Source organism: Triturus cristatus, chromosome 1_2 (genome assembly GCF_964204655.1).
Source record: "Triturus cristatus chromosome 1_2, aTriCri1.1, whole genome shotgun sequence".
In the NCBI taxonomy this organism is placed as follows: Eukaryota; Metazoa; Chordata; class Amphibia; order Caudata; family Salamandridae; genus Triturus; species Triturus cristatus.
The window spans coordinates 365,196,046-365,210,674 of NC_140580.1; the positions used below are offsets into that span (position 1 = coordinate 365,196,046).

General features: G+C 43.4%; 1 protein-coding gene across 1 annotated transcript in view; it reads left to right on the plus strand.

The window, feature by feature from the left end:
- The window catches only part of LOC146867376 (uncharacterized), a 71,674-nt gene extending 67,455 nt beyond the window's left edge, over positions 1-4,219 (plus strand). Inside the window, exon 5 of the mRNA XM_085614957.1 lies at positions 3,225-4,219. Within this exon, the coding sequence (XP_085471083.1) occupies positions 3,225-3,601 (377 nt within the window). The 3' untranslated portion in view covers positions 3,602-4,219. The remainder of the gene's footprint in view (positions 1-3,224) is intronic.
- The last annotated feature ends 10,410 nt before the right edge of the window (positions 4,220-14,629 follow it).

Here is a 14,629-nt window from a genome sequence, read left to right on the forward strand (position 1 = left end):
GCTCCAATACCTTCGGGTCGAGTTCGCGCTATATAAATAATGCAAAAGAAAAATTGAAGTAACTCTTCAAGAAAAATTGGAAAGGACATGAGGAGAATCCTTCTTGCTGCTAGAGTGATCCTCGTGTCACTGTAAACTGAGTACAATTTTCCTCAGCATAAAGTATCAAGTGTGGACAAGAAAAGGTTCCTGGACAAGTGTGGGACAAGCAGGTGGCTAAGCATGAAATGGTGAGGCCCCCTCTCACATCAACCAACAACAACAAATTAGGCCCTGTTGCGAGTTCGAACTCGCATAAGGGCCTAATTTGTGCCGGTGATTGCAGCTGGACATCGGTGTCCATTTTGGGAGGCTTACGTTATTTTCCATCCTCAGTTTGACCCAGAGAAGGAGAAAGGCAGAAAAAGGAGAAAGCAGAAGACAGATATGAACAGAGTGACAAAAAATAAAGCATGTTTAAAAAAAACTATAAAGATTAAGAGAGGAGGGTACGTTTCGAGTGGTGGATGAAACAGGTATGAGGTGGAATCAATATTAGAAAGCTTTGGTATTCAATAACGCTGACTTTCAGCAACTCTGGCATGGCCTCAAATGAAAAACATTTGGCTCCTCCCCTTTTATATATTTTTTCTCACAAATTAAGCACTTTTTTTCTATTATGTTATTCCTTTAAGATTCTCCTCAGGGGATGTCAAATTAGATAGGAGGTCTAGGTATGTTTTTCTCTTAAAAAATTCTTACATCCTGATAAACATGAAGCAGTCTTAGAAATGAAGATGAGTGCTCTCTAAACCCCACAAAAATTGAATTTTTTAACATTTTACAAATGGAAAGAAGTCTCCATAATTTAATTTTATACATATTTTCCACCGTCATAGAGCGCAGTGCAGATTTAGAGATGATCCAAATTTCAAACCTGAAATTACAGCTGTGTATTTTTGGTTTAATCTTTGCAGTCCTTGCAAAGTGCAAAGCTTCCGAAGTTAAAGGTAAAAAAGGCGGGATCGGCGTAACCGTTCAAGCTGCTGTGAGAGGCAATGGGTGCATGCTGATGCAGTGAATGCTGATGTTTGGAAGCAATCCACTGTTGGCAGCACCATCTGTGACTCTCTCCGTGCCCAATGCCCGCTATGGTTTCCTGGCTCCATAAATCATTTTTACCAGTCCTTACTGGGGAGCTCCCTCTGTCAGTGTCTCTCTTTCTCATGCACATATCTCCAAACAAAACCACAGTCCTCTACACTGCTCTATTACCTGCCATTTTCCACATTTCCATTAGTAGAATGTCCCACCCTCCATGGGCAGGGTACCATGCAGCTTAAAAGTAGCTGCAGGGTGGAAAATGTGGCCTAAATGAGGTGGTGAAATCTTTGTTGGAGTACTTTGAAGTACTTAGAGGATGAAGGGTTTTCTATTGCTCATCTCTAATCTCAATGCTTCCTATTTCAAAAGAATAATTCAAAAGATAAAGCAGCACAAGAATTAAGAAGATAATACATTAATACAGGACATTTCCTCCATCAAAAGATGGCTGTTCCCTAAAGCAAACACTGTAACCTCCTCCGCTCTTAAATCCCTGTCTTTTTCTTTTGCCTTTCTCTTCCAACTGCCTTCCTTAGCCCCTTTGAGTTTCCATAATATGTTGTGCCTCCCAAAATTCTAACATAAATAAATACATTACAATCAGAATAAAAAGGAATGGTCAAATTATTCCTTCATAGCCAAGGAAAAGCACTAGATCCATGAGATATACCAATAATCTGGTATTTGGAAATTCCAAATTTCTGTCTCACAAATGAGAAGCTTCTACAGGCGTTCATGATCACTGGTTACTTGAAGCTTGCTTAGAAACATATGCATTGATTTGTACAGTTGTTGTAGTGCTCTCTAGTTTTTCTGAGTCACTGGGCCTAAATTATACAGCACTTTAAAAAACAAAGGTAAAACTTGAGCTTGATTTGCAACTTTATCCATACTCATTGAAAATCGCTAATGCCCGCCTCACAAGTGACACTGTAATGGTTATATTTATCACACCTGCTAAAATGAGAATCTGATGTGTTGGAATTTGGAGAATAACATGCAGATTTGGGTGCTGAGAGCACCATAAGCCTTATCATCAAATTAATATCGGATATTAAGCCCTTAAAAATATCACAGGTATGACAAGCGATATTTATCACAAAACTCCTTATTGCAATATGTGCCGTAACTCAACTAACCAGGCTGTTTGCAATGGCGTAATTGACTGAGTAATGTTATGCAAGTGGTTAAAAAGTCCCAAAATATGTGCGTTTTAATTCAGGTTTGTGTTATTTGTTTTTCTACTATTATTTTTCAATGTTGGACATCACAAAGCTTCAAAAGTTGACAAAACAGCTGGAACTTGGGGAGTCCCAATATTGCAATCAAAATATTTACTAACCGTGGGCGAAGTGGGACTACGCAAAGGTCAGCGGAGTTGGGGAAAAAACTTTGTGGAACTCCGCTCCGCCACACGCCTCCACGCCCCCTTTTTAATATTAATTAGAGATTAATTAAAACAATTAAAAAAACACTTACCTGCACTGCGGCGTCTCCAGACTGCCCTCCTCCTCTTCCTCGCAGTCTATCTCCTAGGTTGGGTGATAATTGCGAAAACTGCGCAAGGCTGCGCATTTCTTGCAAGAAATGTGCATGCTCGCACATGCCCAGTTTTCGCAATTATCACCCAATGTAGGAAAGAGATGGCAAGGAAGAGGAGGTGGGCAGCCCGGGGACGCCGCAGTACAGGTAAGTGTTTTTTATTGTTTTAATTAATGTCTAATTCATTTTTAATAGGGGGGTGGAGGCAGGGGCTGGCCAACTCCACTCTGCTGCGGAGTGTGCAGAGATTTGCCTCCTTCGTCTTTCATGGAGAACGCAGAGTAGGAAAATCTCTACACACTCCGCTGGCGGAGCAGAGTTCCACGCCTGCGCCTAATATTTACGTGCAACAATATCACAGACCCAATATGGACTGCCATTGTATAGGCACCATAAATACAATAAATATATCTATATATACTTACCTGAGGAAATAGTGGCAGTTGATATTGTGGCTACAAAAGTTTTTCAAGTCAATATTTTGACTGCGATATTGTGACATACAACCAATAGAACCATTTTTCAAGGACCTCGATGAATAACAATTCAGATCAAACCAACACAGAATTGATGGCTGTCTCCCTTCTTCTTTGTCACAGCTTCCCTTCTATATAATGCCAGGACCGTGGGTGAAAAACTCTTCGTGACCAATTACCTAGAAGCGAACTATGATGCGGCGAGAGCAGCATGTGCCAAAGTCGGGGGACTCATCGCCGCTCCAAAGAGTGCGGCCGAGAACGCCGCGGTCCAGGAAATTGTCGTCGCGACGGGGAAGTCAGCCTACCTCGGGATAAACGACATAGAAACAGAAGGTACCTTCAAATACCTCACCGGAGAGAAAATTAGCTATAGCAACTGGTTTCCAAAAGAACCGAATAACCACAGAGGAATTGAGGACTGTGCACACATTGTTGACAGCGGGAAATGGAATGACATGCCTTGCGGGGAGAAGCGGCTAATTATTTGTGAATTTTGAATTCACGTGCTCTGTTGTTTTGAAGCCATCTTCCTCAATGGAAAAAAACTTTGAAAAATATGTTGAATTTGCAAATTTCTAAAAGTTTGCTCTGTACGTGAAAAGCATTCGGGACATTGATAATGATTTTAAACTGCAGTCTCCCCATATTCCACATTTTGTGTGGAAGCGTAGTTTCGGTAGTCAGCTGGAAATCTCAAAAGCTCTGTGAAGACCAACAACTGGGACCTACCAGAAACTGTGCTTGCATAATAACAAATCAAAACACTCTAAGAAAGCACTTTAATTTGGACATTTATGTTGTTTTGGGAACTCATCGTCGATGTGCACATATCTTTAATGTCGAATGTATAATTCCTTGTATTGATCTTTTTTGTTCTCGCTGAATGTGCCTTTGACTTCATGAAATATTTTTTCTGTAAGGTATTACATTTTAATGAATCTTTTCTATATGAACTGTTCTCTGTATGTTCAGAAAGACCATCTTATTGAATCTATTTTTGACAATTTCACTAGTAAAGATTGTAACCTTTACCCCATCCAAAAGTATTAATTTTAATTAATTTATTTAGTATGCTATGCAGAATAGTCTTTGAAAGGTATGATGAATGCAGCCAATGAGGTAGAAATGACGGCTTGAGACTAGGCCTGGGTGGAGTTTGCGAAGTGACTTAAAAACTCCACCACACTGCGCAGAGATCTGCAAGCAGCAGAGTGCATTAGGTTGTGCCGTTTGCACAGATTTTTAGCGCCGGATGTTTCTCCGTGCTGGAAAATGAGCGCGAGGAGAAGAAGTGGCCTAGCAGCTAGAACTTCTGACCTTACAACTGGCCTTGGCTCAAAATACCTTGATTCTGGGAAGTTCATTTAATCTCCCTGTGTCCACAAATGTGTAAAATTAGTTTCTTCTGTAAACAGCTCTTTGCCCACTGGCCAAGTCTGAGCTGTACAAAAAGTGCTTCAACTGCCTTTTACACAATTGATGGAGACATGATCTTCACCGTTAAGCTCAACCTGAAGCATAACCTGAATGAGCGACTCCTACTGCTAGTAATAAGTCTCCTCATCCTCTTGAGCTTTTCAATGGTACACCTTTAAAGAAAAAGAAAATTGGATGAGATCTGGTGATCATTCAGAGATGCCACAATCAATGATTATTTTTTTTTTAAACAAGAACAACTGTCCATCATCTGAAATCTGTCAGTGGCAGGAGCATTCTTCCATTTTCTGAACAATTGATGAAACACTTTAAGGAAACATTGAGTTCCTCCTCAAGTAACATTTTTCCTAAGGGGCTTCAGTCAACGGGGAGGCGTTTATGATAACTATCCCTCTTATTAATAAACTATGATCTTCTACAACTGTGTTCTTTTCCCACACATCTAAATGGTGCTACCCTAGATTTGTTTAGTTACCAAGGATGACATTACGAACAGTGAGACTGTGATCTCAGTTGATTTTTCAGATCATTTCCTGATCCCTTTTCCCGTCTTGTTTCCAAAACTGTGATCACTTTTCTACCAAAAAGAACAAATATGTCAGAGGTCTGATAAATTTTGACTAATTCACTCCTGCATATTATATACCCTCATAACCCCAAAATATACCAGTTGAGCCTAAGTTATACTTGCTCATGAGCCAATAGAATGAGGCTTAGGCTGTGGTCATTGATGATCCCGTACCACTAAAACAGAAGAGACAAAAAAATAGACAAGGAGAGGAAATGCCCTATTACTTATTGGTAATCTTCATTATTTCTGATCCCGTTGTTCTTGTCCCATTCGTTACAAGTGAGATAACCCTATCTCACCAACAGAAAAAAGAACAAAGGAATGCTGGACCCCTACCTCATTGCATCCCACCTGGAGTACATAAGTGTACTTACCCAGCATTCCCTCTGAACTGCCAAGCCCTAGATGTAGGCTGACCGTCTGAGATGGAGGGAGGGGAGTAATGAATGAGACAAGGACAACGGGACCAGGAGTAATGAAGATTGCCAGTAAGAATAGGTCATTATCCCCAGGTCCCTCCTGTCCTCATCCCATTCATTACAAGTGAGAATGCCCAAACAACCCACCGGAAATTTATCAACAACAATCACCAAAACCTAATGATTTATTGGAACACCGGAGCAAGAAGTGAGGAGCTCACAGCCTGCAGCACTCCCAACCCAAAATTAGCATCATCGCCCAGCAAATTCTGGATCCGATAATGCCTCACAAACGTATTAGAGGACGCCCATGTAGCAGCCCTGCAGATTTCAGTCAGGGAACCCCCCGCACTTCAGCCCAGGAGGCCACCAACCCACGAGTAGAACGCCACTGCACTCAATGACCTTCTTCAACCAACAGCCAATGGACGAAGAAGAGGCCTTCCCCTCATGAAAGGAAACACCAAAAGACACAAACAGGGAGTCTGACTACTGGAAAGGACAAGTCCGATCCAGATATACCCGTAAAACATGACTAACATCGAGCAACAACCAAGGAAGATTATCCCCAGACACCTGAACCACACTCAAAGCAGGTAAAACCACCTCTTGGGAATGATGGACCTGCAAAGTCACCTTCGGGACAAAGGAGGAATCCAAACGCAAGACCACCCCATCCTCAGAAAAAGACAGGAAGGACTCCCACGCATAGTAGCCCCTAACTCACCAAGGTTCCTGGCCGAAGTGATGGCCAGCAAAAAAAAAACCATCAACGTGACAAACTTGATGTCCACCTCATCCAAAGACTCGAATGGAGTTGCAACCAAAGCAGGCAACACCAGAGGAAGGTCCCATATGGGGAACAGGGGCAGCACCAAAGGATGGGACAAAGAAAAACCCAGCAGCAACCTGGAGACCAAATCATCTACAACTGCTAAATTCCCCCAAGGGAAACAAAATCCCTTAATCGCAGCACACTGAGCCCTCAAGGTGGATATAGCCAAATGCTTCTCGAACCCCTCCCAGACAAACTGCAATAGCCCCGTCAGAGAACATTCCAGGGGGACAACTCAAGGGCACAACGCCAGTGCTGGAAATGTCCCCACTGCCACCCATAAGACTTGAGGGTTGAAGGCCTCCGAGACTGCTAGCTAGCCTAAGCTAAATGTTCGGGGATACCCAGATGCCGCCTCCCCTGCCTCTAAACCTCCACACCGACAGCCACAGCTGCTTGAGAAGCAATATCAGAGCCGTCCGCACGTTTACACAGAAGGCAAACGTCTCAGAGTGGGGAACCAAGACTGATGAGGCCAAAGGGGCACCACAACCACGACCTCCCAAGTTTCCTACACTAGGCGAGCAAGGAACCGAGGGATCAGGACAATGGGCGGGAAGGCATAAAACAGGTGTGACAGCCAAGGAATGGTCGGAGCATCCACCACCCAAGCCCCCACCTAAGGAACCATGGGAACAAAGCAGAGAAAGCTGAGCATTGTGCCAGGAAGCAAACATGTCAAGGAAGGGCAGACGAAACCTCCCGCCCACCTGCTGAAAGATCTCCGGGGTCAGAGACAACTCCTGGGAGGGGTGGAAAAATGATTGAGGGCATCCGCCATCCCATTGTTCACCCCCTGGATGTGAACATCCACCAGAGACTACAGGTGCCCTCTGCCCAACAAAACAAGGGCACCACCACTGCATTCAGAGACCGGGACCTGATCCTCCCTGATGATTCAGGTAGGCCACCGTCACCATGTTGTTGGACCGAACGACCACATTCCTCCCCAACAATTGCCCCAGGAAACCTGTGACTGCCCTGGAAACAGCCGTCAACTCCCTCCAATTGGAGGAGCGCCTCCCCTCCTGGAGAAACCAACGCCCCTGCAGAGAGCCGGACTCCAACGTTGCCTCCCACCCGAAAGCATTTGCATCCGTCATCAGGACCACAGGAGGAGAGGGCTAAAACGGCATCCCAGAGGAAAAATTGGCCGACACTGTCCACCAGTGCAGGGCAGGAAGGAAGGATGGAGACACCAGAATCTGATTGACAAAGCCTTGAGACAAAGGATCCCAACAGGCAACAGAGCCTGGAGATGAAACCGTTCCCAATGCACACTAAACACAGCCGGCGCCATGAGCCCCAGACGTACCTACCAGAGCTGAATCAGAAAGAAGACCCCCCCCTCATGACCTGCTGAGCAAGGGAACCCAAGGTCACAGCCCGGCATTCCGGCAAGAACACCCTGTTCAGATCTTGGCAAAAGCGGGCATTGGTAAATGTCAAGTCCTGAGAGGGCACCACTTGACACTTGGGAAGGCTCAGCAGAAACCCATGAGCCCTCAAAGCTGAACTCACCACCCCCTGATTGCCTAGCAGCTGATCCTAAAATGGGGCATGGAACAGCCATTGGTCGAGATAAGGGTAGAGGAGGATACCCTGGAGATGCAACTAAGCCACCAATGGAGCCATCACCTTGGTGAACACCCTCGGGGCAGATCAAAGGCCAAAGGGCAGGATAGAAAACTGAAAATGATGTCCTCGAAGGCAAAACCTCAGGAACCTGCATATGGGATGAATTTGGACATGATAGTAAGCATCCTGCAAATGCAGGGTGCACATGAAATGCCTCGGAAGAACCAAGGGGATCACCCTCTGAAGAGTCTCCATCCTGAAGGACAGGCAATCAACAAACTTGTTCAGAGCCTTCAAGTCCAGCACCAGACAGAACCCCTCTGTCAATTTGGCAACAAGAAAGATCAGGGAATAAAATATTATCCCCCTCTACAGAGGAGGCACCACCTGAATTGCCCCTTTCTGCAGGAGTGACCCAATCCCCAGGGACAACTTGGTTCTGTTGGTCTGACAGGATGGCCATGTAATCAGACAAACCCCGGAATCTGGACCAGGCCTCGTGAACTCTATGTGGTACCCCTGGCTCACAAAGTCCAATGCCCACTCATCTGAAGAAGACTGCATCCAGGCCGAAAGAAAGCGCAGAATCCGTCCTCCTACCAACAATTCCGGTTCGTCCACCATGGTCATAACAAGGCTTAGGTGAGGGAGACTTCGCCTTCCTGTCCCGCCCCCGGCCAGAAGAAAACCTCCCATGATCCATAGAAAACTACCTTCTAGAAGGATGACGAAAGGGAGGATTTAGGCTTTGAAGACCCTTTATCAGTGGAGGACTGCTTCAAAGAAGAAGAAAACTTCTTTCCTTTAAAAAGCTTGTGTAACTTGCCTTGCCATCCAACTCTCCCCCAAACATCATAGTCCCTTCGAAAGGCAAACGCATGGCAGAAACCTTTTGAGCAGAATCAGCTTTCCAATCTTTCAAAACCAGATTGCGGCATGCTGCCACACGAGCGCCACCTGAAAGAGACTAGGCCTACACCACATCAAAGGACACATCCGAAAAAAACTCCATCTGGTGCTCGATATGTTCCAAAGCTCAGAACAGTCTGACGTATCATCCAGGGACTGATACAGAGCCTTGATATCTGAAATAGAGACTGAGGAACATAACGCCCATAAATACCAGCATGCAGAGTCAGATAAGAACCTGGGTAAACTTTCCTGAGGGACTCATCAACCTTCTTATCGACAGAATCTCTAATAACAACATCCTCAGCCAAGAAGGCCTGCCCTACCAGACTAGCAAAAAAGGAATCAATGGGAATCAAGTCTGGCAAGTCTCTGGAGAGGATACAGCTTTCCCATGAAACGGGGCACCAGGATCCAATCAGGGTCCCTCAACTCCTTCTTCAACACCTCATGGATGTAGGGATGTACAGGCACCTCCACCTTTGCTGCACTCTGAAACTGATGAAGCAACGAACCACCAGATATGCTTGGAGCCTCCTCCTCAGGAAAGCCCATATTGGACTAAAAATGCCTCAGAAACTCAGGCAACATGTCTTTATCCACATATTTTCCTTTGTGTTCCCCCATCCACTCTTCATCAGAACTCGAGGAATGAGAGGGCTGAGCTAGGACAGAGGGCTTGGGCCGGGCTCCTCCTCCCATCTCCTGCAAAGTCTCTTTAATTGGGCGTTTGATCCTACCATCGTGCCCCACCCTGTTGGGTTTGGACCATGCTGGTGAAGAAGAGGAAGAGGGCAAAAGAGGCGGAGGAAGAATCCCCGACATGCTTGCATTTGCAAGAGTGTTTGCCCATACTGACAAAGTCCAGCACCCCGGAGGCACATAGCAAAGGAAACGTCACCCAGTAACAGGGGTACTCCATACCACCAAGGAACAGCCTTGCTGGAAAGACAATGTCCAACATACACATGAAACCGGTATGGAGTACTCATCCATCGGTCGCCAGATGAATGCAAAAAAAAAAAAACCTCTCTGACCCCGAGTTGCTTCCCGCACAGCCGACCGGCATTATCGCGCCTGAGATACTGAACCATTTAACATCTTAACATCGCCGGAAAACAGTAATCTGACCTGGAAGTGCACCGCACTCCCCGGCAGCACAGAGTAACCACTTTGAAAACTACACGCTTCACGTCATGCTCAGCTGTTAGGCAGGCGTGGCCCACATCTTCCCAGCGGGGAAACACAATCCATGTACAATCGGGCCCAAAGAGGAAACGTGCACGTCTCCCTCCAAGCCTGGCAGAGATGGAGACAGGACCAGCCAGCAACACCCCCACCGCCCAACAGCGAAGATGCCATCCTGCCAGGAGAACCAGCCCCAGATTTGTCCCATTCTGTCAGAAGACAGAAAAGAGAACAGAGGGAATGCTAGGTAAGTACACTTATGAACTCCCTGCAGGTAGGGGTGGGGTAGGGACCAGCATTCCTTTGTTGTTTTTTCTCTTGGTGAGATAGGGTTATCTCACTTGTAATGAATGTGAAAAGGACAGGAGAGATCTGAGGGTAATCTCTCAGTTGCTCTCCCTTCATGTATTTTATTTGTGACACACTTGAGCAATTCTGAAGATGGAGGTAAAGATATACCTCTCATTTTTAATTTAGTTAGAGATGTCTTTAGACTAGACAAGTAACTTTACAACTGTATTTTACATGCCACCTTGTTGGCAGATGTCCACCACCAGGGCAGATAACTATGCAACTGAGATACATATATCTCCATATTTATTTATATATGTATTTTAAAGTCTTATATACTACATCACTACCTCGATGCATAGATGGGTTTACAAAGTAACTATAGTAGCTAGAACAGTGACAGGAGGTGACGAGTAGGATGGAACAAGGGGGATAGCAGTTAGGAGTTGAGGAGAAGTGATGTTATTATACAGGAATCAGAATAGTTTATAAAACTGTGTAAGTGCAGCTACAATATAACTGTTACTTTACATCAGAGTGAATATGACAGATGAAGTCTAAAAAATGAGTTTTTTATAAGACGGTGAAGGGACTGCAGAGTAGGATTGATCCTATTTCCACAAGAGGCGAGTTTCAGAGGAGGAAGGCAGGTCCAGAGAAAGATCGAAGCAATGTATGAGAGGTTCTAAAGGTAGGAATTGCAATATTGATGTCATCATTTGCAATATCAAAATTAATTTGTATGGAATCTAAGAATGCCAGAACCATTGCCCCAAAAATAAACAGCTGTGCCATGTATCTAATATAAAGACTAAAGCATGCAGTTCTCAGCCACCCAAATCTAATGACTATATACTTACTATATATTTACATCTCAATTTGTCTCTCATCATCTTGTCGTCACACCAATTCTTTACTTGTTGGTACAGCCGGAATGGGCTCAAAATATAATCCCTAATATTCTGCCCACCTCTTCCAAATCTTGGGGTGTTTCTGAAGGCACACCCCCACTTTGAATATTGGTACCCCTAGAATGTATGCGGAAATGTAATAAAGTTTATGATTTTTTAAAAAAAACAAATACAAATATTTTTATGTATAATATAAATGTAAATTCTTAGAAATGGTAATTATTAAACTGGAAATAAAAAAACATTTTACAGCACATTACCTCCTGAAATTGGGTGTGATTTAAATCATAAAATAATATAAATGTATTGCTAAAATGTATGGATACTAAAATTAAATATTACCCTCATTACCGATTTTATTTGTATTTAATATTTAGTAAACTAGTTAGAAGCTATATATTTAATTAATAAACTTTGGTTTTTTTATTGCAGTACCAGTGGTTGGCTATTTGTGGTACTCAACTTGCTCCAAACATGTGCTGCATTACATTCACACCTCTTTTGACATCTTTAGGGATGTAGTAAATGCAAAAGTGAGTTTTCAGACTTGCAATTCTCTTTGGGCCTCATTTATGAAAAGTGATGCATTGCTGCGAGAAAACAGCGATGTGTCAAATTTCATTGCGCCCTCCTTGCGACACCAATGATGGTTTATATTTACAGTATGAACCATCATGTCGCAAGGAGTTACAGATACGTCAGTATTTCTGACGTATCTGTAGGCGCAAAAATGATGCATTGCTGGAGTGTGTCACAAAAGTGACTCAACTCTAGCAATGGGTCATTACACAAGGGCAAGTCCCATGTGAAATGTGCCTGCGTCAGTGTTACGCCTGCCATAGATTTCACTGCGTTACTTCTACGACCCTTTCTCGCGTCGGAATGCCCTCCCTGCATACATTATACCTGGCACAGGTATAATCTGGAGCCGGGGTTTACAAGGTGACGCATCTACCTAGATGCGTCACTTTGTAAATATAGTGCAACAAGGCGCATTTTTTATGCCGCTGGTGCGTCACAAAATGTGACGCACCGGTGGCGCAAAAGTGACGCAAGGGCTCATAAATAAGCCCCTTACTCTTTTGTGGGTGTGACTTTTAAAGTAGCATGAACTTCTGAAAGCTATACCTAAGTATAATACTGTGAACAGAGGGCCCAACAAGTTCTTTTGAATCGTTGATGAGATTAATGTGTTTGGACTGTGCATCAACAAACGTTTTACCATGTAATTTGTGGTCAAGGGTAGTCGGAGTCAGAGAAGTTAACCTTTCCTTAAACCAGTTCTTTTATAGAAATGGGGTCTCTAGCTATTTAGAATGATGATACTTCAACATTTGATATGGCTATTTCACATTTTCTGGACAGAGCAGTTTTCTAATAAACCATAGGTTAAATCAACCCAACACCAAAGTAGAAAGCCGCTATTTATTTTCCGATTTGTAGAATATGTTGCATCCACTCAGATATTGTGTGGACATCAGTTTTTCCATTTATGTGTGAGAACCGTTAATGCATCTGCCACAAGCTATAGCTGTAAATGAATATGCAGATAAGCAGCATATTTGTTTAACAATGCACATAGGTATATCACAGAGTTGGCAACAATGACTCTCTAATTATGGTTCAGATGCACTTTCCATGATGTAACAGGTACCATCACAAAGGACATTGATGGCATCACTGGCGACATTACTTTTTTTATTGGTATACATATTTTGAGGTCATAAGCAGTGCATTTGGTGTGGAAGCTCTGGCTTGCATTGTAAGGTCATTAGATAAGGTTTACGTAAGTAACCTTAGCTTGACATGTACCGGTTTTCTAGGTTTTATGTTGTACAAATAACTGCTTTATGACTGTTTTTTAAATGTAATTTCAGAGACTTTTTTAAACATACGTTTGGGGCTCTAAAATGCATGTGTATTTGTAAAGTTCATGTTTACCCTTTAGGACATGCTTGCAATGAATAACAGATGTTCATTTTTAGCCAACTAAATGGTGCTCATTTAATCAATTTCAGAAGGATAATAGGACATGGCAGGATTTTAACTTGACCAGGAGATCAAAAAACAGATCACTGAAGTGGAAGCATTAGTCCCCTGAGCCACCTGGCTATTATGAGCAGGAGAAAACATAATTTCACTTTAATCGTTTTTTTGTGAATTTCTCATGGTTTTTGATGCTATATTAGCTCCTCATCTCCTTCCATGTCCCATTCCTTACAGTATAAGAATTCACCAGTGTATTCATAGTTCCCACAATCCAAAGCTTCCTTCTTTTTCCTTTAAAACAACAGAAGCACTGCCTCAAATATCTTCAAATACCTTCCTCCTACAGGAGCACTTCCTGTTTTTTTCCTTGGTGCAAGCCTGATTTCTACAATCTTGCAAACGTTAGGTACTTGCTGGGGAAACACTAATAACCCTTTTTACGTTTTGTTTGGATCCTCTACACCTTGTGAAGAGGGAATTTTTGTGGGTTTCATTGTCTCCCTGTTTGACTCGTTGCCTGGGGCGGGTATCTGCAGCATCTTCTGGTTGCTTCGATTCTTTGCAGTTTTTCGCACCTTTTAGGACTCAGGAGAAGTCCTGGATATATGTTGCAGTAATGGGGTCCCGCAATCAGTTGGAGTGGGTATCTTCAGGTCCAAGCTCTTGATAATCGAGTAAGTTTTGGCTCAGTTACTCATGCTCGCTGGATATTTGCAGGGGTGAGCTTGTGCCTTGTTGCCAAGAGAGACATTGGTGCAATCAGCCTGATTAGAGGTAACTTTCTGATTTTATTAATGTTCTTTTACCATTGGGTTTGTGCTGAGGCTAAACGGTTTGACTTTGATTCTGTCTCTGGTCTGATAAAAAAAAATAAGAGGGGGAAGAGAAAGAGAAGATGTTCAATGGGGAGTCTTTCTTAACTCTTATGGTGGTGGCTACTTTCTACTTTGAAAAAATAATAATAATAGTATAAGGGCTCACCTGATGTTTCCGCGGGAGCGGGATGCAGGACCTGGAAGAACAGGTCCCCACGTCCCCTCTCCACTGACAATGCTCAACGTGGTCAAAGCCAGATCAGTGTGTAAGGGGATGAGGGGAAACAAGGGAAAGAGAATTGAAGAGTATCCCTCGGATTGACCAAGAGCAAGAATGAGTCCCTGTAATGACTTTAGTGAATAACAATGCTTTATTTCACCAAGGTACGTAACTCCATTAGCTACCTGTTCGTTCCCCTCTTCCACTAATATCCATAAAGAAATCTCTCTGGAACCAAAGTAGTTCTATAAACAAGAAGAGAAATACACAGATAAAGATAAGCAGAAAAACACCTTCCTCTAATTAATTAGGAGTGTTGTGCAACATCCTTACCCATCACATAGAAAAGAAGAAAAGAAAAA